We start from the raw sequence: 23,991 nt of genomic DNA, 5'->3' as shown, positions 1-23,991 counted from the left end.
TCTCAAACTGGCATTGAATATATATACCTATATATCAAAATGCATTTAGCCCAACATATCTCGAATGGATTTCAAATCCGATATGTCCAATTCCCCAATTGGTTGGTTGGAGAAATGTTTGTTGAAACTGTTTAAATAATATTTATTTTTTAACTTTTTATAACATAGAATAAAGTGCAATGCTTTTTCCACATTTTTCTTGCAAGAATTTTACTCAATACCATTAAAGATACTACAGTATCTGCACTTAAATAAAAATAAAGTACACTAAATTTTCCTTGGACCGATGCTTTCAAGAATAGCAGTATCAGCAATAAGAACATCAACATTTTCGTTATTGGCAATACGTGTACTAACGAATAATTTTTAAGGCAAAACAATTTACCCCAGTAGCAATCACCATAAACGTTATCTTCATAAGCCCGTCACTCGTCAACTAATTCTTTGGTTGTCGCAGATTTATGGAGCACTGGGAATAACTTCAGATCTGAGACCAGTGAGTTCATTTGTAGCTGTTGAACTTGTGTCAATGTAATGTCTGACGCCAATTTAATATAAAATTCATGATATTTTCCATAGAAATCTGCAATAACAATATTCCTATAGCCTATTCCTGAATTATCTAAAATATAATTTTAATACCATTTGTCAGTATAATTTGCTGTTATTATAACTAAATACCATTATTAATAAAATTATATAAAAGCGTATAAAGAGGAATAATATTTTATATAATTCAAATATGTTATTGAGGTATGGAACGTATTGAAATTCCTGAATCCTTGTATAAATGTTCCGACTAGAACGATCGACTATTTGGACTATAAATTAGTTTTAAATGATTTTTTTTTAAATTTAAACCGTTGTAGTGAAAATTGGTATTGGTAGCTGGTATTTTTCCCATCTTTCAAGCAATTTACGGATTCCATCTCGAAAGAACAATGTATCTTATATATTCATCAGATTCTCCTCTTACCTTCCTATAAGCCTGTTAGCTATGATCTCTAAACTTTTCGACACGCCATATATTAAGAGACTCAAAATAATCGCAGAGGAGAGAAATATTATTCCAGACCTTCAATTTGGCTTCTATAATAAAGAGGGAACAACAGAACAAATGCAGAGCTTAGTCAACCAAATTAACAAAACGATAAAATATATTGCTCCGCTACATTGTTTGATATTTATCAGGCCTTCGACAAAGTGTGTCACACTGGACAGCATGTTAAACTGGAAAAACTTTTGCCCCATACGTACTTTCAACTGTTGAAATCATGAACCTCACAGACAGACATTTTATTGTCAAACAGGGTGACGAATATACTGACCTATACTCAATATATTTGGATGTTCCCCAGAGCAGTGTTCCTGGCCCATTGTCATATCTATTGTATACAGCTGAGCTTTCAACCTCTATAAACACTACTGTTGGAACATATGCTGACGATACAGTGGTTTTATTATCACACGAGGATCCAATATCAGCCACAAGAAACCTCCAACTTCATCTTAACAAAGTCGAATTGTGGTTGTAAACGTGGCGTATAAAAGCAAATGAGGCTAAATCTACCCATGTAACATTCACCCTGTATAGAAGTCCTTCAGTGAAAACTTCCGCAAGCAGATAACGTTAAATATCTGGGAATGCATTTTGATCGACTTCTAACAAGGAAGAATCATATAGTAACATAACGCAAACAGCTTGGGCTTAAACTAAACCAAATGTATTGGCTGATAGAGCGTAAATCTAAATTATTATTAGATAACAAGGTTTTGCTGTATAGGTCAAAAGTTAAGCCCATTTGGACCTTTGGTATTGAACTGTGGGGTACTACTAGCAAATCTAACATAAATATCCTCCAGAGGTTCCAGAATGAAGTGTTGCGGGTCATCGTCGATGTAGTAACAAATTGAAACATGTCGCAAAAGCGATTTACTCGGTACAAATTAAGACATTTTCAACAGATTCTACACATTTTTTGCTAACGAAATGTGAAAAGTACATAGTGAAAAGTGAAGACTGTCAGTGAGACTTCAACATGAAGTTGGTTACAAATGTGCCCGATGCGATTTAACACACAATACATCTATTGTAAATATTTTAAAATGAATTTATAGGCCTGGTATATTGACAATGAGATGAATGTCTACCGAAGCAGCTCGATCATGGGGTCAAGTGGTTCAGATTCTGGAGGTTGCAAATAAACCCCCTAAAAACTCAGGCCATCATTTTGCATAAGATTGTTAGGCACTGAGCGTCCCGCAACTTAAGATTGACACAGCAACATTTCCATGGCTGGATATCGTCACGTACCTAGGTCTCCATTTCGACCGACGGTTCGGTTGGAATTCCCAAATCCAGAAAGCAATACAGAAAGCTTCAAGGATAACAAACCGGCTAAATTATCTGATCTGCCCTTCTAGCAGATTTTCCATCTCCATCAAATGCTTATTTTACAAGATGCTAATTCGGTCCGTACTTCTTTACAGATCTAATGTCGGCTTCAAGTTTCTTATACCCAACCAGGTTTTCAAAGTTTCAAGTTTCAAGGCTTCAAGTTTTGCAAAAGTCGCGAGCTTGTCGACATGCTGGGAGCTTAGCACCACGTCACCGCTAACCTCCCCCTTTTCTAGGTTGAAACGACCCCATCCGTCGCTGCAGTCATAACTTTTGCCCCCATGCGACAGCATCCAACTGGTCACTCCAGGACAAGTCTCCGCAACCAGGTATGCGATATGTATTCCACCGCCTGGTTCTAAACCAGAACAAAAAAAACTAGTACTGAATGAACAATTACTTTACAGTTCTATTATTTTTGTATGTATTACTATCCTAATGCTATTAAAACTAGCTAAATAGAATAATTATCATAGCCCATAAGAAAACTCACAAAAGTTAAGTAAAAAATCTATACAGCTTTACAGAATTCAGAATGAATTTGTGGTAAAATATCAGGATAAAACGATAAAAATATGTTAAAAAAGAATACTTTATGAAAATATATTGTATTTATTACATATTTTATGATATTGTTTGTGTATCTCACTTATATTCCTTTTTTTGCTTGATTTATTTAATCTATTGCACTATATTTTATAACATGATATATTATTTTAATTTTTCTTCAACATTTTTATTGATTTATCTGTTTCGGATAGTTATATAAACTGAAAGAAATAATAAATCACACAGCTTCAAATATTATGTTATCAATTTATTTCATACTAGCTATTAACTATATCTTATTATTAACATCTACTTTCTGTGAATTTTATGAAATATATGTAAGATAAGAAAGTTATTGTTATAAAGTATATAAATAGCACGATTTTTAATTATTACTTTTACTAAGATCATCATCATGTTAGACAAAAAGTAAAACACGTTAGAACCAAAATGGAACAACTATACTGGTTAGTCGGAAGATACTCCCAACTTGATCTACAATCAAAGAGCTTGATCTATAATACAACTATAAAGCCAATTGAGACCTATGGGGTGCATATATGGGGTTGCACTAAAAATTCTAATCAACTAGTCATATAACGCTGTCAAAATAAGGTTCTTCGATTGATTACCAATGCCTATCGCTACGTAACCAACGAAGGACTGCACGATGACCCGGAAATCAAATAGATTTGCGAAGTTATCCAAGATTTCGTCTTGAAACACGAACGAAGATTACTAAATCATATTAACGTGGAAGCAATACAACTGCTGGACAGCGCGCAGGATGTCAGGAGATTGAAGCGAACAAAACTATACGAACTTATATAAAGTGTATAACTTTAGTGTAAACTATAACTATAAGTTATTATAATTTTATAATTGAGGAATACATATTGATGTATTTTCTCGCACTCGTCGTGCTTGTGAATTAATCCAAGTACATAGGAAAAGTAGTAACAAATTAATTGTAAATTAAGATTGTACTAAGCGTATCTAATAAAGATGTTATAAAAAAATTTATTTAACATAAGTATCCCTGTGTTCCATAGTACTCTATAAAATTATCATAATTTTTAAATAATTCATATCTTATACACTTATTTTCGCATCGCTTGTCACTAATTTAATAATCAAATAAAATAATTCTATTAAATCAACAAAATGTTATAAATACAAAATTATTGTACCAAAAAAAATTCCTAATCGCAATTCTAGTAAACAACAAGGCATAGCTATGAAATCTATCAAGCTAGTTTAACATAGAATAAATGCATATGAGTAGTTCTGGCCAATCAACATGCACGCCGAGGTACTTTTCCTGTCATCTATAACCATGTGGTTGGAAAAAATAGAAAAATTTTTGTAAAAATGATGTTAAATATTTATATTTTCATATACTGTACCAATTTTCTGAATAAATGCCTTTTTGAAATGAAAAATAATCATAATACATCCAAGCACCTAATATATTTTGAAAAATTGTTTGGGCTGAATATAAAATACTGCCCCATTTTTTGTGACTACCGTTTAGTTGTGCGGTCTATAACAAATTAGGTTTAAATTCAGCGATACGTCTCGGTTTAGAGAATGAACAAGAGAAAGAGCTCCCTCCATTGTTGCCGTATAACATCACCGCAACCATTTACAGATTTATGACATTTTGGTTTGATATGGTCTATGGCCTCCTGATGTGGTTTGGTCGAAGTGGCTTTGTGGTCTCGATATAAAATTAGACTAGTTTTTCAAGGTCTTGATTTATGACCAACATTCCTGAAACTTTTAACTATATTTATTCTGTGAATATATATTTATATAGTGGTGTGACAATCTTTAGTCTAATCTTTAGTAGTTTGTTCGCTGATCAGTTTAATCTCCAATATCGAAGAATTATTTTACATTAAATTAATATTAATTAAATAGCATCATCTCACATCAAAAACACCGTTAAAGCTTATATCGAGAAAGAATCAACAAATAAATAAATTCCAATAAAAAAACGCCCAAATCTAGCAACAAGAAATAGTCGTCAGATCGATAACACAAATGACAAAAGCAATTATCTTAGGCTCTGGCTGAAGCGCTGCCTCTAACTTTTAAACGGTTGAGTATTGAGCCAAAAAACATTTTAAAATTCCACAAAATAATTTTGAATGACCCTAAATTGAAATTGCGGACACTTTAGAGATATCAACTGAACGTGTACATTATATAATTCACTAATATTTGGGTATGAGAAAGCTTTGTGCAAAGTGGCTGCCGCGTGAGCTCACTATCGACCAAAAACAACGACGAGTTGATGATTCGGAGCAGTATTCGAAGATGATCAAGTGTAATAAACCCGAGTTTTTGCGTCGATATGTGACAATGGATGAAACATGGCTCCATCATTTCACTCCGAAGGACTGCACACGATGAACCCGCTCCAAAGCGTGGGAAAACGCAACAGTCGGATGGCAAGATTATGGTGTCTGCATTTTGGGATGGGCATGGAATAATTTTCATTGACAATCTTGGAAAAAAAAGGGCCATCAACAGCGACTATTATATAGCGTTATTGGACCGTTCGAAAGACTAAATCGCCGAAAAAAGGCCGCATTTAAAGCAAAAGTGCTGCTTCACCAAAACAATGCACCGTGTCACAAGTCAGTGAAAACGATGGCAAAAATCCATGAATTTGGCTTCAAACTGCTTCCTTATCCCCCCTGTTCTCCAGATCTGACTCCCAGCGACTATTTCCTGTCCCCAGATCTCAAAACAATGCTCGCTGGGAAGAAATTTTCGTAGAAGATGAAAAGGTGATCGCCGAAACTGAGGCCTGTTTTGAAGCAAAAAAGTAAGAGGGTCGCTATAATCAGTTTATCACTCTTGAAGGGAATTATGTTGAATAAAAAAACTAATTTTGCCAAAAAAATGTGTTTTACTATGGTAGGCCGGGGACTTTTCAATTGACCTGTTATTGCCTCCAATTCTTAGGTTCTAAATTCCTTTTAAAGTCAGTCAGTATTTTTCATACTTATTATATTCTAGTTAAAAAAAGATAAAATGCTGTCTAATGCGTCCGAACATGTAACCGGAAACAGCTTCTAAAATTCGCTCGATTGTCAAATGTCAGACAATGATCTAATTCATGTAAAATTAACGGTTGAAGATACCATGTTAAAGAATGGAGTATTGCAAAGTGTTACTTGGTTAATGCAAAAGAAATGTTTGTTTGCAATTTATGTAATTTCCTTTTTTATAAATAGATCGGAAATAAGATACACAGATGGCTGGATAGTATTACCAAAGATTTATTACCTCTTCCTCCTTATTACTGCATATTCAGTCAAATCAATATGGGATGTGGAAACGAATCACTGCAATAAACATGCATTACGAAAAGGATATACAAGCAAGAAATGTCTGAATATGCGCAAAGAAGCATTGTGTCTGAACTTCATCAGACACGCAAAAGAAGAAATTGCCAAGTGATGTAATCGTGAACAAGTGTTAGATACATTGTCAATTAATAGTTTAGTTATAGACCTGAATATTGACCAAAAAGTGTGAGTGTGAAAGATTTGCACGTAGATTGTTTAGAATATACATTAGCATTTGATTAGAATGAATGAGGAGAGAATGAATAGTAACTGTTTTGCAGATATGGCAAATGCATTAGGGAAAATGAAGTGATTAAATCTAATTCTAAATAAAGTTATATCAAAATGAATTTTTTTTTGTTTACGTCCTTCGATTATATATGCATTAGATATACTATAATGTTGAAATAAATTTAAAACATAACATTTTTGTTTCTTTATTTTATTTAGACTAGAATTTTCTAATATATTACATCCAAAAAGAATTAGAAGTGAAAGTTGATGCGGCAACATTGCGATGTTTTGACACGATAACTTTTGATGACCTGAGTTCACAATGTTATTAAATATATATAGAATTAAATCTTAAACTTATTTGTTACATAGTCATCAAAGCAACAAACCGGATTCAATACCACACTTGTTATCACTGTAGATAAGATAAGATATGAAAAAATTCATTTAAAATCATCACCGATGTACGTCGTAACGACAAAAACAAAACTAATTTAGGCCATAAACGATCAAGCAGGCGACAAAAGGCGTGGCCATTAAATGAATATTTGCATTTAAACACAATAAAAAAACCCGGACGAAACACACAAAACACGTATATACACACAGGCGATCAATGAAACCAATCAAAGCCGTCGCTGAATATCAATATTCAATCGGTCGATAACGCCCCAGCAACAACTGTTTAAAAGTAAACAGATACGTCACAATGTAAAAAAAGAACGTCTCGTCGCCGCCATTGACATTGCAGCAAAAATAATAGAGAATTCTTAGCGAAATTGTTAGTTGTTTGATATTCGTTACATTTTCAGACCGCAAAAAGATCGAGCGGATAAGGTTTTGTCGTAGTTTAGTATAACAGAGTGTCAGTGAAAGTATCTCGTGATGATAATTATGGTGATAAACATGCTATAACACAGTCAAGGTCACTTAGATTTGTTTATAAAGTGGTAAGCATTATATCAATACATCTTTCATTATCCCATCCTTGGTTATCAGTAAATATATTATAAAAAACTTATTGTTGTCAAGTATAGGTAGAATAACACTCCAGATTTTCATAAAATTGCGATTTTGCTGTACAATAGGAGCTACTACCTTTTGTTTTATTTACATAATAATGAATATATTTACGTTGTTTTATTTTTAATATATACTTTAAATTATAAATTATAAATTATATATATTTGATATATATTAATTTTAATTTCAATATAGCTAGTATTTTGTTACCAATTATTTAATATTATATAATTATTATATTGTTACTAGTCGTTTACGACTAACCTACAATTTGTCTTTATGATAACTTAAATCTAGGTATATAACTAGGAGGACCCATCGGCCCTATCTCATTATCTGGTGAAATAATGTTTATTCATGTCACTAATGTATTTTTTATTATATGCACCTCACTACACAACACTACGCAACATCAGATGGTTTGATTGTTTTGAGTCTGTATCCTGCTCTGGTGGTATCCAAAAGTTGCATTACTTCAATCTTTTCATGAGAATGGAATCTTTCCTCATGCCCCCTTGCAATCATTTTGATTTCTTGACTGACTGTTGGTATCTGAAGGTCTCAATGTAGGTAATCAGTCCTGTAATATATCGGTGCGCCCATAATACTTCTCAGAGCTTTGTTCTGAAAAATTAGTATTTTGTTTATGTTACTCTTTGCAGAACATAATTTAACTCCGTATCTCCATATAGGTTTCAGTTTTTGCTTATATATATTAGCAATTTATTATGTACGGATAATTGTGATTCTTCCAATCAGCTAAAACATTTTTGCTATATTTCAACTCCAGTTATTTTATTTTTTGAGATATTTAGCGTTGTTGCTATATGAAATGATTATTTAATGTTATTGGTGTTTGTACGGTCTGATTGTTGGTAAACCGCATATGCACAGATTTACATTCGTTAATTTTTATTTTTCAGTCTTGTGTCCAATTATTTATATTGTCACTTGCCTGTTATAACTTTCAAAAGTATCTGCGAAGAAACATTTGTTATATATAGATATATATATATATATATATTGCCTCTTGGTTAAGCAATGATATTATATATTTGGGTTCATAATCATCTGGTCGGTCTGTAATACAAAGAGTAAACTAGCGCTGGGAACTATCGACTGAAAATGACTATCGGCTGTTTAGTAATTGACTATTTTTTACTATCGACTGTTTCAGTCTCTATATTATCGGTTCAACTGATTTTACTACTTTTTACCAGTGAGTGTTTCAGTCGCTATTTTCGCACCGACTGATTTTATTACTCTTTACTATCGACCGTTTCAGTCGTGTACTTTTAGTTACTATTTCTGGTTCTACTAGTTTAATTCGACCGATTTTTAACATTCTAGCTGTATCGTCCCAGCTGCGACCTTAAAAAGAATGTACAGAATTTATGATTACATAGTTTTATATGTAATCTATATGGTGTTATGTTTTTTTTCCTATAGATTGCTTGTAAATAATAATATATTCAACATCAATATAGCATAGCAGCATTATGGACGCTATTTTTCAAGATTGCTAATGTATATAGTTCAAAATTAATGTAAGTAGGTCAAAAAAAATAAAATTGTGAATGATCAATGGTAAAATACTCTTGACCTTTTTTAATGGCAATACTCTCTCGATTTTTGTTTTTATAGTACCAATTGATAAATTTTACACCAGGTACCACAAGAACTTTACAAATTAAACTGTATTAGGCAATGCCAATTACATGCTATTTAGAAAACCCATTGGATTATTGACAAGTTCATAAAATGATGTTACCTGAATTATATCAGTTAGATTGAAAATATATTGCTGCCCCTTGGAATAAGTGTTTTCAAAATCTGGCCACATTATTAACGACTAAATAAATCGCCTCACCCGAAAAAAGCTGAACATAATTGTATATCTGAACATTAATTTAAAAATATTTGCATTCAATAATAAAAGGATGTACGATTATTTTTAGTTATGTTATGGATTTTTTACTATTAAGTATACATTTAGTTTTTATTTAGTGTTTATGGTTATTGTACATATTGTTCGTAATATAACTTTGTTTATATATCAGAAACTTATTATTATTTTTGTAATGCTTAGGATCGTCACCGTTTTCAAACTAATCAGTTGGCAGTAGTTAAATAATATTGTAGATAGATAAATATGTTTAGGTAAGTATTAAGTAGTGTTAGGAACTATCGACTGAAAACAATCGAAACAGTCGATAGTCAAAAAACTAGCGACTGAAAATAGTAATTATTGTTTTCAGTCAAATGCGCGACTTTTTTTCAATTCGAGATGTCAGACGAAGATGTACGAACCCTTTCTTGTATAAATTGTGACAGAAGAAAGAACGAAGATAATTCCTCCTTCACGTACTAACTTTTAGAAAGAAAAACAAAAAATAATTACTGAATACTATTAACATATAACTAATAATTTAATTTTAGTAGAATTACTTTTATATTTGAATGTTCTGTGGAAAAAAAAGAGAAAAAAAAGAATCTGTGTAAAGGAATGGAATTTTTCTATGGAATGGAATAATAACATAACTTAAATTAATAGCAAATAAATAACATATAATCAGCTAATGATAGAAAAAAAACTAATCCATGAGATTATTGAAAACAGAATTAAAAATGACCCACAATAAGTACTAGAGTTTTTTAAATAGAGTAAATGTTTTATTTATTATTGAACGGAAATATTTTTTAACAAAAATCGATAGAGTAATCGAAATATTACCTAGTATTGTCATAAAAACAATCAAAAGCATTTTACTATTTAATTTTCACAATATTTTAATCATACAATTTTAATATTTTTACCCTATTACATTAACAATCTTGGAAAATATCGCTCCAAAATGCTGCTATATTAACAGACAATATATTGATATTTACAAGCAAACTACCAAAAAAATTGGGTATATTTTTGTCAAGGTCACGGTTATGACGACAGAGCGTTAAAAATCATTGGAATGAATCTAGTAGAACCAAAAATTGTAACTAAAAGTACACGACTGAAACAGCCCATAGTAAATAGTAACAAAATCAGTCGGACCCAAAATAGCGACTGAAACAGTCGATAGTAAAAAGTTGATGGTTCCCAACGCTAGTATTAAGCAAAATTATGTGTATATAGTAGAATATAAAATATATGTAGTAGATATGTTAAAGAAATTTTTTGTTTATTATTATTTAGTTATTATAAAGGTCATTATTTGTATAATTTATTTAAAAACGTCTTTTGTGTTAAATATCTATCAATTATTTTGTAGTTTTTTTTATTTTTCTTTTTAGTGTTAGATATTTAGTCAACAAATTACGCATTTATTTTATTAAGTATTATAATGGATAAGTAAGGTGTAGCCCGTAGGAGGAAAAACAGGAATAAGGAAACAATGATTGAAAATAAGAAACGCTTCAGGTCCCGGGGTCCGCTATCTAGTCGAGGTGATTTAACAAATGTTCTAACCAACCTAGAACAATAAAAAGTTGTTGCCCCCGTCGGGAATCGAACGTTCTAACCACTACGCCATAGAAGCAGCTGCCTCAACTATTTCTACGACTTTTCATATGATATGGTTAGTACTTAAAAAGCAAACTCAATGGTTTTTACATTGAACTACTTCCGATTTTCCGTTACATCGGTTCAGCAATAACATTATACACTAATACTTGATTATTTTAGATAAAGAGATATATGAAAACATTATTCATTCCTTCGAAATATGAAGGATTCACTCGGTTTCCACCCTTCCCCCCATATAATCCTGATTTGATTCCAATGGGTCCACCTCGGTAGTGTAATTTTTTGGATAAAAAAAATTGAAAATCAGTTCATAATTGACGGAGAAATCGGCGAACATACATTAACAAAAATGTATACAGCCGAACATAGAACCTCCTCCTTTTCTGAAGTCAATTAAAAATAATTCTTTATTCTCTATAACTCCGGGCAGAATTCAAAAACTGGATTTTTCACGTGTGAATTAAAGTTTTAGTGATATGATTATATGATTATATGATTTTTCAACTTGTTTAAGATCTCATCGATACTATTTAACACGTATGTAATTATTCGACACATGTGAATGTATTTTGGGCGTAATTTATGTTGGGTACTGCCTTAACAGCGAATGACGCAATACAGCAAACAGTTGTTATTGGCTAAAGATAATGTGCAACTATTATCAGCTCGATATGGTGTAAACAAACACGAAACAGGTACATAGATAACAAAAAACCTCCAAACCCGTTTATTTTACCTTAATTCAATCAATAGTGAGCTTTGATATAAATAATTCGGACTCGGTACCTGTTTGTAAAGGGGGAAAAAAAGGTCGACCGAACGGTCAGACGCGAAAGAAAGAGAAACTTTTAATTCCTTTCGAATAATGGGCGTCATGCAAGCCGAACCAAAACATCGGACGTTGGATTTCTATGGAAGACTTCGCTTAGCGACTGATAAAGGCCGCATTGTTTGACGGTTGCCGAGGCACGTGGGCGTACTCCGAGATATTGCCGTCACCACGTTGTTCGACGGACCCCATAAGGTTTAATCCGACTAAATCCGGGGGATTTTCCGTAAATATTCGAGTTCGGTGGCAGCGAAATGTCGAAAATGTCAACTCGGATGTTGCTGGAGAGTTTACAAAGAATCTATTATAATTTAATGACAATAGCCAACTAAAAACAGCTTCTCATAGTTGACAATTTGCAAAAAGTAAAATTTGTATTTTTCTAATTGAAAGAAATCAGGAAATGTTAAAAAAAATCAATATCCATATTTCGAACAGCCATAATCTATGGAAATAACGTATGTTTAAGTTTTTTTTTACATTTGTACAATAGCAGAATGTACATGAAGCTAACGGCAATCATGCTCCATTGATTTCAACATATTTAAAAGTAGCGATTTTGACACCGAAGACAAAGGGCGTTCTGAACAGCCAAAAAAATTTGAAGACGTGTATTTGAAGGCATTACTCGGTGAAAGTATCGCAATTGAATATATCTGATGCGTTTGAACTGAGAACAGCACGATAAACGGCCGAAATACGAGCAAGGCTTCGACAATATCATTCCTCAGCATGACAACGCTCGACCATATGTTGCAAAACACGTGGAAATATACTTAACAATATCTTCAAATGGATAAGAGACTGAGAAATACAGCTTAATAGCTCCAAATCGGTCAATGTTATACTCAACGGATGTCCGATTCCTCAAATAGAATCAGCCAAATTCCTCAACATACATCTCGATAGTAGGTCAAATTGGAAATATTATGTTAGACAAAAGACAAAAAGTCGAGCAACTGTACTGATTAGTCGGAAGATACTCTCAACTTAAACTAAAATCAAAGGGATTGGTTTATCATTTAATCATATAGCCAATCTGAACCTAGTGGGTGTACATCAAACCAACTAGTAATCCAACGCACCCAAAACAAAGTTATACGATTAATTGCCAACGCTTATCGCTACGTAACCAACGAAGATATGCAGAAAATCAGAAGATTGAAGGGAACAAAACCACATGAACTTCTTTCGTATATATGTGTATTCTTAACTTTAGCTTAAGTAGATTGGTTTTAGCTAAATTTGGGAAATACTTACTCTTGTATTAATCCCGTACTCGCATTGCTTGTGTACTAACACAAATAAAACAGAACAGTATTAATAAATTAATTTGTAAATTAAAATTTTACTAAGAATATATAATGTAAGATGTAATTAATAAAAGAAAAACTTGTACGAATTTTCCACAGTATACTTTCAAATTAAAGAAAACCTTTAAAATTAACTTATAGACACATACAAACAAAAATTCTAAAAATATCACGATAATCTTGTTTTAATATCTTACAACAATCTGCAAGCATTCTCTACTTATGAACTCTGAGGAAATAAATGCCATTGTTGAATGCCGTAATGTAGAACTTCAGAGTACCCATTAAATTTGACACATTGTTATTTGGGATACAATCTCATGACTGAAAGGTAGTCTAAAATCTGATTCCGATTCTTTGTTATTTACGCTATCCCCTTCATCTCTTTCAGTACGAGTTACTATTATCACATCATGTTACACAATTTTATCTCTTGTATTGTAATAAAAGACCCTCAATATCGTCATGTTTCTACAGAAATAACAATTAGTAACATTAGGCTTGTATGTTCACTCCAATTTATAGGTTTAGTATTTGTGATAATTGTAACTTGTAAAACTGTATATTTGTTGTACTCACATACATGTGCTATATTTTTTGAGTTGCTTTGTTAATTGATTTTATCTGATTTATTCATGCATTCATTTTACTCTATCTTTATTATATGTTTTGTCTTGTTTTGTATTTACACTCATTTATGTTATTTTTATTTTTATGTTAACTTTTACATATATGTATAATTTCAGTGTATTGCTTATGTATACATTTTTGTAACTGCTTGCACAAAGTTTTCTTTATGTCTGCATAATTTCATACTTGTATTTATGGAGAGGTAAAAGCATGCATTTTATACTTATTGTATTAATATACATATATAATTAGATTTATGCACATATACATGATTTAGTCAATTAATATATATACACCATCATGTATAGACTCTGAAAATTCAAAGTAGATGACAGGTTCCTAATTATTAATAATAAAAAATTAAAGGTTTAGATAATAGCTTTTCTAGGATAATAAATTTAAACTATCCTGTCATATAATGTAGATATCTTAAACAGAAATTATTTGGTGGGTATTGTTTATTAGTAGTCTCAGAATTGTAGAAACCAAAATATAAATTGTTAATGTTACTTATTAACAGGGCAAGCTGTTTCCCAATTATCCAAGAATAAACAAAAACGCATTTTCGAATTGTATAATAGTTTGTTTTAATTATATATATATATATATATATATATATATATATATATATATATATATATATATATATATAATTAAATCGCTACTTTTAAAATATCTAAACTAATATCAATATGTTGAAATCAATGGAGCATGAATGCCGTTAGCTTCATGTACATTCTGCTATTGTACAAATGTAAAAAAAAACTTAAACATACGTTATTTCCATAGATTATGGCTGTTCGAAATATGGATATATTTACAATTTTTTTTAACATTTCTTGATTTCTTTCAATTAGAAAAATACAAATTTTAGTTTTTGCAAATTGTCAACTATGAGAAGCTGTTTTTAGTTGGCTATTGTCATCAAATTATAATAGATTCTTTGTAAACTCTCTAGCAACATCCGAGTTGACATTTTCGACATTTCGCTGCCACCGAACTCGAATATTTACGGAAAATCCCCCGGATTTAGTCGGATTAAACCTTATGGGGTTCGTCGAACAACGTGTGCATGCATTCATTTTACTCTATCTTTATTATATGTTTTGTCTTGTTTTGTATTTACACTCATTTATGTTATTTTTATTGTTATGTTAACTTTTACATATATGTATAATTTCAGTGTAATGCTTATGTATACATTTTTGTAACTGCTTGCACAAAGTTTTCTTTATGTCTGCATAATTTCATACTTGTATTTATGGAGAGGTAAAAACATGCATTTTATACTTATTGTATTAATATACACATATTATTAGATTTATGCATATATACATGATTTAGTCAATTAATATATATACACCATCATGTATAGACCCTGAAAATTCAAAGTAGATGACAGGTTCCTAATTATTAATAATAAAAAATTAAAGGTTTAGATAATAGCTTTTCTAGGATAATAAATTTAAACTATCCTGTCATATAATGTAGATATCTAGAAACCAAAATATAAATTGTTAATGTTACTTATTAACAGGGCAAGCTGTTTCCCAATTATCCAAGAATAAACAAAAAAGCATTTTCGAATTGTTTAATAGTTTGTTTTAATTATATATATTTATATATATATATATATATATATATATATATATATAATTAAATCGCTATTTTTAAACCATAACTTCTTTAAAACCGAAAAATGTAAGAACGGTTTGGAAAAACTTGTTGTTACACTCGACAATAATCTATTAAAAAATATAAAATTGGAACATAATTAACAATGGTTGCTACCGTAGCAATATTATATCAATAAACCCTTAATCTCACACTCAAAATACAAAATTGGGGCTATTATTAGTGAAGTGTGTATCTTGTTTTATGGCATTTACAGTTTTTCCTAATATGCTATCATTTATTTAGATATTTTGATGAAAAATATTTTTATATGAGAAATGTTATTGGAGGAACAAATCAATAGATTTAAATCTAAACTACCGAGAAACATTAATTATAAAATCAACTACTCTAGATGTTATTTGTTGTAGTGACGATTATATCCAATCATCTTGATCATGAACCTATAAAAGAAAATTATCGTACATTTATTTCTAAAATGACAAGAACAAAATAGAAATTGTTTATCAATTGTTGATATCGTAATCATCAATTCAATTAAAGGACAAGAAATTGACTGACATAATCTATTTGGTTTTCAGTTTTGAGATTGATGAAATTGATGCATTTGAATGATTTTCGTTTTTATTTGTTGGAATTTAATTTATATTAAAAATTTACATGTAAAAAGCACCTACAAAAGCTACCAATGTTAGACTTCAGGCAGATAGATAGAAGAAACCTACGTTGAAGTCAAAGCTTTATTTGTTTGATTCTAAAACTGTAAATAGAATTTAACCATTTTTTATAAATTGTATAAATATTATTTGTTTATAATGATTTCTTGGATTTAAGAAGTTAGAGTTATGGAGTGCAAATATGAGGTTGCGCTAGAACATCAACCCTACTACTAATCAAAACCAAGTTTTTCGATTATTTGCCAATGCTTATTACTAACGAAGAATTGCACGATGACCTCGAAATCAAATGAATTTACGAATTTATCTAAGGTTTCGCATTAAATTTTTGAAATAAACTTCAAAAAAAAAAAGTCAAAGCTATCCAAACAAGCTTTTACTTTTAACTTTAGCTTAAGCGGTCTAATTTAATTTTAATTTGCTTGTGTAATTAATGCAACAAAACGGTAATAACAAATAAATTTTATAAATTAAGATTATACTATTAGGCATATCTAATGTAAGATATAACAAAAGAAGATTTTGCAACAAATGTATTGTAATACCTTATACACATTGTTACACACAGTGGTGTTGAGGTGGCTTCTTCAAACCTTTCAATATTACATTTATTTCACGTTATGGGGAAAAAATAGTATTTCTCAATATACCAGTTTTTTAGGTTCACTTCACTGTTCACTAGGAAATTTCTTTCAATTTTGTCTCTTTTTTTGGGGAAATTACATTTATTTCGGGTTAACATGTAAAAATATCCTAGGGCAGTTTTTCAGAAATCTTAGCACATGTAATAATGATGCAATATTTATTTTACAACCTGTTTTTTACATCTAATATTTGATAGGTTATTATTTAATTTAAATATAGTATAGCAGATACGAAGCGCTACATTTGGATATCAACTTATATAAATATAATACTGTTGGGGTAAAACTTAGGGTAGAATATAATTAAAATGAACCTGTATAGTGTACAATTTACGGGTTAAATAGTAATTGTGTTGGGAAGTCCAAAAGATGGAAACCCACTTGTTTATTATTATTATTATTTATTATCATGTACTACTGTACTTTTTTTACGTGCACCTAAATATTGTTAGGTCCACACACACAATTAAATTCACGCATAATGATTAACTAATTACAAAATTACCTAATTAACTATTAAACTTTTTACGCATAGAGTCACAATGAATGAACAAGATTTCAGATGACGATATAATTAAGTTCATTGTCATCATCAACCGAATGGTTAAATTGTAATAAAAATGTATGTAAAAGTTCTTTTTGTTTCAAATATTTCCAAGTTTATATCCACAACAGTATGAATACAGAACATTTTTGGATCTTTTTGTTTTCTTTAGTTAATTAGTGTGATATTGAATAATTTAATAAAATTAATGATGTTCAAGTTAAAGTTTCAAAACAAAGAATAGTTCGACCAAAGGAACACAATATTTAACTGTTTCATCATTTACAGTATCTTTGCAAATGTAATTCTACTATTACATAAAGTAAACTTGAAACATATTTTTAAACAGGAAAAGATTGTAAAAATAATATTCATATTTCATTCATCAGAATACGTACTTAGCTTCGGAATACAACAAAGTTATTTTGAATTATTCTACATAATTGAACGAATAAAAATGTGCGTTGGTTATTCATCAAACCTAATATTTATTAGTGATGAAAAATCTATATATTTTAACACATGAAGGGTACATTTTGGATCCATTTTTAAGAATACTACCTGAATAGAGGTTTGTGAAATTTAGCATAGTTAGAGCCATGAACATATAATGTGTTACAAATAACGAAATGTTTTACCAATGTTTAGATAGTTAATATTTATTTCATTAAGATGACATTAAGGATAAACTATGTTAGTTAGATAAATTTTCAAAATATAACTTTGAGATGTCTCTATTAATAATGCTTTTTAAAAAAATAGTTTATGTTATATTCTATCGATATTTTTTTTTTTTTGATCAAAGCAGAAAATCCATAGTATAGAAAAATGTAAAAATGAAAGAGGAATATTTTCAGCATTCTAGAGAACTCCAAATTCCAAAAAGAGTACTTTGATTTTGATTCATTCATAATTGTTGCCATTTTCATAATTGAATTTAATGATACACATTTCAAATATATTTTGTAGCCTTTAGTAGCAAATGATAATAAGAGTTTACACAACAAAATTTGTAGTTTTGAATCATTATAAAAAAAATTATAACAATATTAAGACAAAAATCTTTAATGATGTCAATATATACAAAATATACGGAGTCTACAAAATAAAACATAACTTTCAAACATGGAACCATCGCTAGTAAGTAAAAATTAAGCTGTAATGTTCTAGACAACCATAACGTCTACCACGTAATATGACATCTTGTAATACGAAAGAACAGTTACCGAGCTTTTTGGAAATTCAATACCGTTATACCAAAACTTCCATCGATGTCGGCGGGTGCCGCCATCTCTCGGTAACTGTTCGTACTGTAAGTTTAAGGAAATCGACGTTGACGTCGCCACTTTATGGGTTTTGGTGGGCGGTGCCAAAGCCACGTCCCACCAGGTGTTTCATGAAATCGATCGTGGGTCACGTGTTTTAAAACACATTAAAAAAACACACTTTTAAGAAAACATACTTGTATATTTTGAGAAATATTACTGACTAAAACATAAATATATATTTACATTGGGGTAAGGTATTTACATATATCTAATAATATTGTACAAAAAAATGTCTTTGGTTTCGAAGACTAATAATAAATTAACTCACGACAGATGCTCACCACCATCGTTTTGGTATCCTACAGGGTAACTATACTTCCCCGTTCAACAGGAAGACGAAGAACACTAACAATAATCTTTGGCAACATTAAATAAAACGGTAGGACCGACGGCATGCAAGTTATCTCTTCATTATGTCTTCTATGCTGAACCCCAGCTTCTTGGCGGGCTTGGCCGTGTTGGATATTGGCTCGGGTTCCTTCTTGGTCAAGTCTAAAAGATTCAAGTTTTTATCGGGCGTAGAAGGCACGGATAGTGTCTCCTTCTTCTCCGGGCATTGATACAGTTCGTGATTGTTTAGCTCGTGGAATGAAACGAAGAATTTCAGACATCTCGTACACTCTAGGGGTCTTTCCGTGTGGGTTAAGAGGTGGGTTTTTAAGTTGGATCGTTGATTGAAGGCTTTGGAGCACACCGGACATTTATGAGGTGATTCCTCCATGTGGAGGATCTTGTGGACGGCTAAGGTACGCGACTGACAAAAGCCCTTTCCGCATTCGGTGCATTTAAATGGTTTTTCCTTGGAGTGGATGTATCTGGAAAGGAACGAGATATTACATTTATGAAATTATTTAAAAATAGTGAACGGGTGGTCTTACCTATGATCTCGGAGATGGTCCTGACGCCTGAACGCTTTGCCGCAGATGTCACAACTGTACGGACGCTCGTCCGTGTGAGTTCTTTCGTGTATCAACAGGTTATAACTTTTCGTGAACTGTCTGTTGCAGTATTTGCAGATGAACTGCTTCTTTGGTCGGGTACTTCCGGTTATCTTGGCACCGGCTGGGGGGAACAGCGCGTTCGGACGTACCGGCACGTTTCTGAAATCCGGTACGGGGTAATGCCTCACTTGTTGGTACATCGCGGCACTCCTTAGCCAGTGATTCATGATCACGGCGTTGTAGTTCGGCGGGAACGACATCAAAGGCGCCGCCACCGGTTGGGGTAAACCTGGAGCCGGCTGGACGCGCAGGTTGGAGTAACAGGTCCCCTCGGTCATGCCCTCGGACGGTCGATGGTACCAGGTGCCGTTTGATTCCGACGGGTACGTTAACGGAGGCGACTGCTGCGGATACGTGGGGGTGTGGGGTGGCGTGAGTAGAGGGGAGGTGGACGAATCTGCCTCCTGTTTGATTTGAGTAGTGTGAAATCCGTTTATCAAAACTAAAAACAGAACAACAAATAAGTATTTCGGCCAGAATGCGGGAGAAAACGAAATATTCGCACTAAATAACAACAGGGACCGGCGTATTTAAAATAAAATCAAAACACACCTTGCTTGGGATCTTCCTGACACCGTTCGTACACAGATATATTCATAATCACTGGTTTGGTAAAACTTCCGACTTCAATCGGACTTCACAACGTCCGAATAAATCGAATAAATCACACAACACCGCTCGTCGATTCGAAAGTGACAACAGCACCGTTTTTATCTGATTGGAGGTCCGTCTGATTGACAGGCGACTGACTACACGGCACAGCTAGCTATGATAAACTGGTGCAAAACAACCGAACGAGCAGCCGTGTCTACTGTGAGGTAGTAAAAGTAGCGCAAAGGCGGGGTTTTCGGTAAGGACGGGCCTTGATTGGGCCAGCCAACGAACCGGTGTTTACGCTATTGAACTGTTTCCGGGACGATGGTTATTTTCGTAGGGTGGAAGGTCGACCAGCCCTTTTCTCTTGTGCACGGTGGCAGGCACTCTGCGCAGAAGCTATTTTACATACCGAAAATTCTTGGGTTGAATATAATAGTCATAAAAAAATATTTTAGCTATCAAAAAAAAAATTGTATTTTTGGAACATTTTCTTTTTTCCTATTAGTCATAAATAACTTATCTAGGGGCCGATTCCTCAAAATACGGAGACTATAAATTCATAAAATTATTGTGGTTTTACTTATATAATTATATGCATTTTTATATGAAGGTTGAATCAGTTTATGAGCACAATTATCAACGAAGACCAATTCAATGTAATCAGACTTATATATTTAAAGTGATTTTCGAATAGAATATTAACCAGATTTTTATAAATTTATAAATTTGAGTCAGCTATTAAAGCTATATGTGTACCCAAAAATGTCTATGTGTTTTAGTATATACGATTGTGATATATTAAGTATGTGTCTGTATAGTATTTAATATATGTTATACAGTAATACCAATTGAAATGCTGACTATAGAAATAATACTGTAAATATGAATTTATTATCAAAAAATGGAAAGACATCTTTTTTTAAGAAATTCATTTGTACAACAATAATATATCATAGTCTAATATATTTTATATACCCTATTCTCAATAATGTTTTATTGCATTCGTTTCTACAGGCTATTTTTTCTCAAAATACACAGACATCATTGGTTTAAACACTATATTTTCGTAGTATTATTGTGTTTGTTTAATTATCTACAGTTTAATTTGAAATTTAAATCAGTTGTAGGTTTTATGGGTTTAGAAATTTAGGAATTAAGGTCCTTCAACAAACTGAGGAGCCTTTTTCTTGTCCATTTGAAATACTGAAAACAGCAAATAATACTTTAGTTAGGAATTTATTTTCAAAAAAAAAAGAAAAAATTGTAATAAAGTCGAGTCGATTTATGATTTCTCTATATATTACCGCGTTTTTCATATTTATATGTCCTTCTATCATATAATATTAAACAGAATTTGATTATAAATCTGAATCAGCTATTAAAACTGAATTATGTATACACAAAAAGACTTCAAAATCAACAGGTAGTATTTAGTATATACAATTGTGGTATATTAGATATGTAAGATAATCGAAAATGCCAACTATCACTTTTCTATAAGATGTTCATTTGTATAATAGTAGTACATCACAATTTAATACTTCTACATTTTATATACTTCCTAATAAATAATATTATATTGTATTCGGTTCTAAAGGCTATATTTTTCTCAAAATACACAGACACCATTAGTTTAAACACTATAATTTCGTAGAATTATTGTGTTATTATATTATCTACAGTTTGATTTGAAATTTGAATCAGTTGTGGGTTTTTTTGGATTTAGAATTATGTATATACAAAAAGGCGTCAAAATCAAGAGGAAGTATTTTTGTTCTATGTATTTTAATATATACAATAAGATAAGATCATTGAAAATACATACAAATTATCACTTTTCTCTAAGATGTTGATTTGTACAACAGTAATATATACACTAATATGTTATATTCTTATACATTTAGATTTCATATACTTTCTTTTAAATTAGATTATATTCTATACGTTTCTAGATGATATTTTGTTCCTTATTCCATATTTATTAATTATTTGATTTTAAATTTGAATCAATTTAAACTTCATTTGTGTAAATAAAATACAAAAATCAATTGGTATAATTAACATGAATGAATTTGACTACAATTTAGTCAAGTCAATCTGATTTAAATTGTGTAAACTTCTTATGGAGACACAATAAAAAATTGATAGCCCAATAAAGGCGTCGAGGTCAACAGCAATTATGACTTTATTGAAAGATTTTCAAATTTGTCATTTATATAATATTTTATTATACAATCTGTATCGATTTTTGATAAAAAAATCAACTGTAACTTTTATGTTAATAAATGAGAACTAATCACAGTAAATAGGTAAATTCATCTACACAATAATGTTATAATATATGATAATACATCTACTTTTTACCAAATTTGCTTTAAATAAATGTAGATTGTACTGGCTCCATTAGTATTATAATACAATAGAATCTCATATCATATTTCATTAAAATATAGCTAATATATTTAAAAATATCAAGAATTTTAATATCATATTTGGAAAAGTTGAAATTTTCACAAAAAAATATGAGTACTATATTTGGGGAAGTTATAAATAACTTTTGATTAAACTAGACAACACGCAAGAAATCAGAAGATTGAAACAAACCTAACCACAGGAACTTGTTTAAGTTATAAGTATATTCTTAACCTTAGCTTAAATAATATTAGTTTGATTTTAAGCTAAGAAATACATACTAATGTATTAATACCGTACTCGTTTTGCTTGTATAATTTAAGATTGTACTAAATAGATTTAATGTAACATGTAGTTAATAAACGACATTCAATTAGAAGTGTGTGATGTAAATTGGAAGGTGCAAATATATGTAGTAAATATATATATATATATATATATATATATATATATATATATATATATATATATATAATATATAGATAAAAATATAGATATGAATTTTATACAAATTTGTTATGAATGTTATTTTTTGTATCTATCAATTAATACTAGTTTATTATCTTTTTTGCATTTCTTTGGTCAATTTTTATAATGATTAATAATTCTTATTTTCGAACTAACGAACAAAATATATTTTATTAAATTATATTTGAAATTTATTTCAAGTGCTATTAATTTTGTTTTACCTGCAGCCTGATTAGACAGCCCAGTGTAAATTTCCTCGTTGTTATATTTCGGGCTTTACACTATTTCTCTATTTACACTATTTACACTATATGGGTAACTTCATTTCCAATAACTTACTAGAAACTACCTATTGCAGCAGTAGTTCCATACTACTTAATATTATAGCAATAAAAATTATTTTCATCCAATATACTTATAACTTATTTAACTTTATACCAGTTGAATAAAATAAACATTATTATTTTGAAATTAACATAATTTTTTGGGTATTTTCTTATTATCATTCGGTAGGTAACCCTTAAACCAAGTACCAAAACATTTATAGTATTCCTTTTTCTAAATTTACTACCTCTGATATTAAAAGGTATAAATGGCCACATAAAATATATTCTTCAGATAATTTATTGTGTATTCAATTCGGTATAGCAAAGTAAGAAGTGCCTTTTCTTCTTTTACCTTTATAATGGTTTAGTTATATAATTTCCGAAAATTTAATTGCAAATAGAATGGTACAAATACGGTATTTATCATTTATGTTTAATATAATTCACAACTACTTGTACCAATAAGCTAATTTTAGTAAAATTTGGTATTGACATATT

The 23,991-nt window shown here is 30.8% G+C and overlaps 1 protein-coding gene across 1 annotated transcript; it reads right to left on the bottom strand.

The window, feature by feature from the left end:
• Window positions 1–18,943: 18,943 nt before the first annotated feature.
• LOC143194748 (uncharacterized) lies at window positions 18,944–20,424 on the bottom strand. Its single transcript, XM_076401428.1, has 3 exons — window positions 20,243–20,424; window positions 19,568–20,132; window positions 18,944–19,504 (listed from the first exon to the last, which is right to left on the bottom strand). Exons 1-3 carry the CDS (start codon window positions 20,286–20,288, stop codon window positions 19,090–19,092), a joined length of 1,026 nt encoding a protein of 341 aa, XP_076257543.1. The 5' UTR covers window positions 20,289–20,424; the 3' UTR covers window positions 18,944–19,089.
• Between the last annotated feature and the right edge of the window lie 3,567 nt (window positions 20,425–23,991).

Source organism: Rhynchophorus ferrugineus, unplaced genomic scaffold (genome assembly GCF_030347505.1).
Source record: "Rhynchophorus ferrugineus isolate W39M unplaced genomic scaffold, kcgeb_rfMv2 rfM1, whole genome shotgun sequence".
Taxonomy (NCBI): domain Eukaryota; kingdom Metazoa; phylum Arthropoda; class Insecta; order Coleoptera; family Curculionidae; genus Rhynchophorus; species Rhynchophorus ferrugineus.
The sequence above is the reverse complement of the archived record's forward strand: the minus strand, read 5'-3'. Positions and strand labels throughout refer to the sequence as shown.

Excerpts from the sequence above, each read along its gene's own strand:
- LOC143194748 (XM_076401428.1), bottom strand. The coding sequence starts at position 20,288 with ATGAATATATCTGTGTACGAACGGTGTCAGGAAGATCCCAAGCAAG. Across the intron at positions 20,133-20,242 it reads TCAGGAAGATCCCAAGCAAG|TTTTGATAAACGGATTTCAC; the intron begins GTGTGTTTTGAT and ends TTCTGTTTTTAG. Across the intron at positions 19,505-19,567 it reads GACCATCTCCGAGATCATAG|ATACATCCACTCCAAGGAAA; the intron begins GTAAGACCACCC and ends GTTCCTTTCCAG.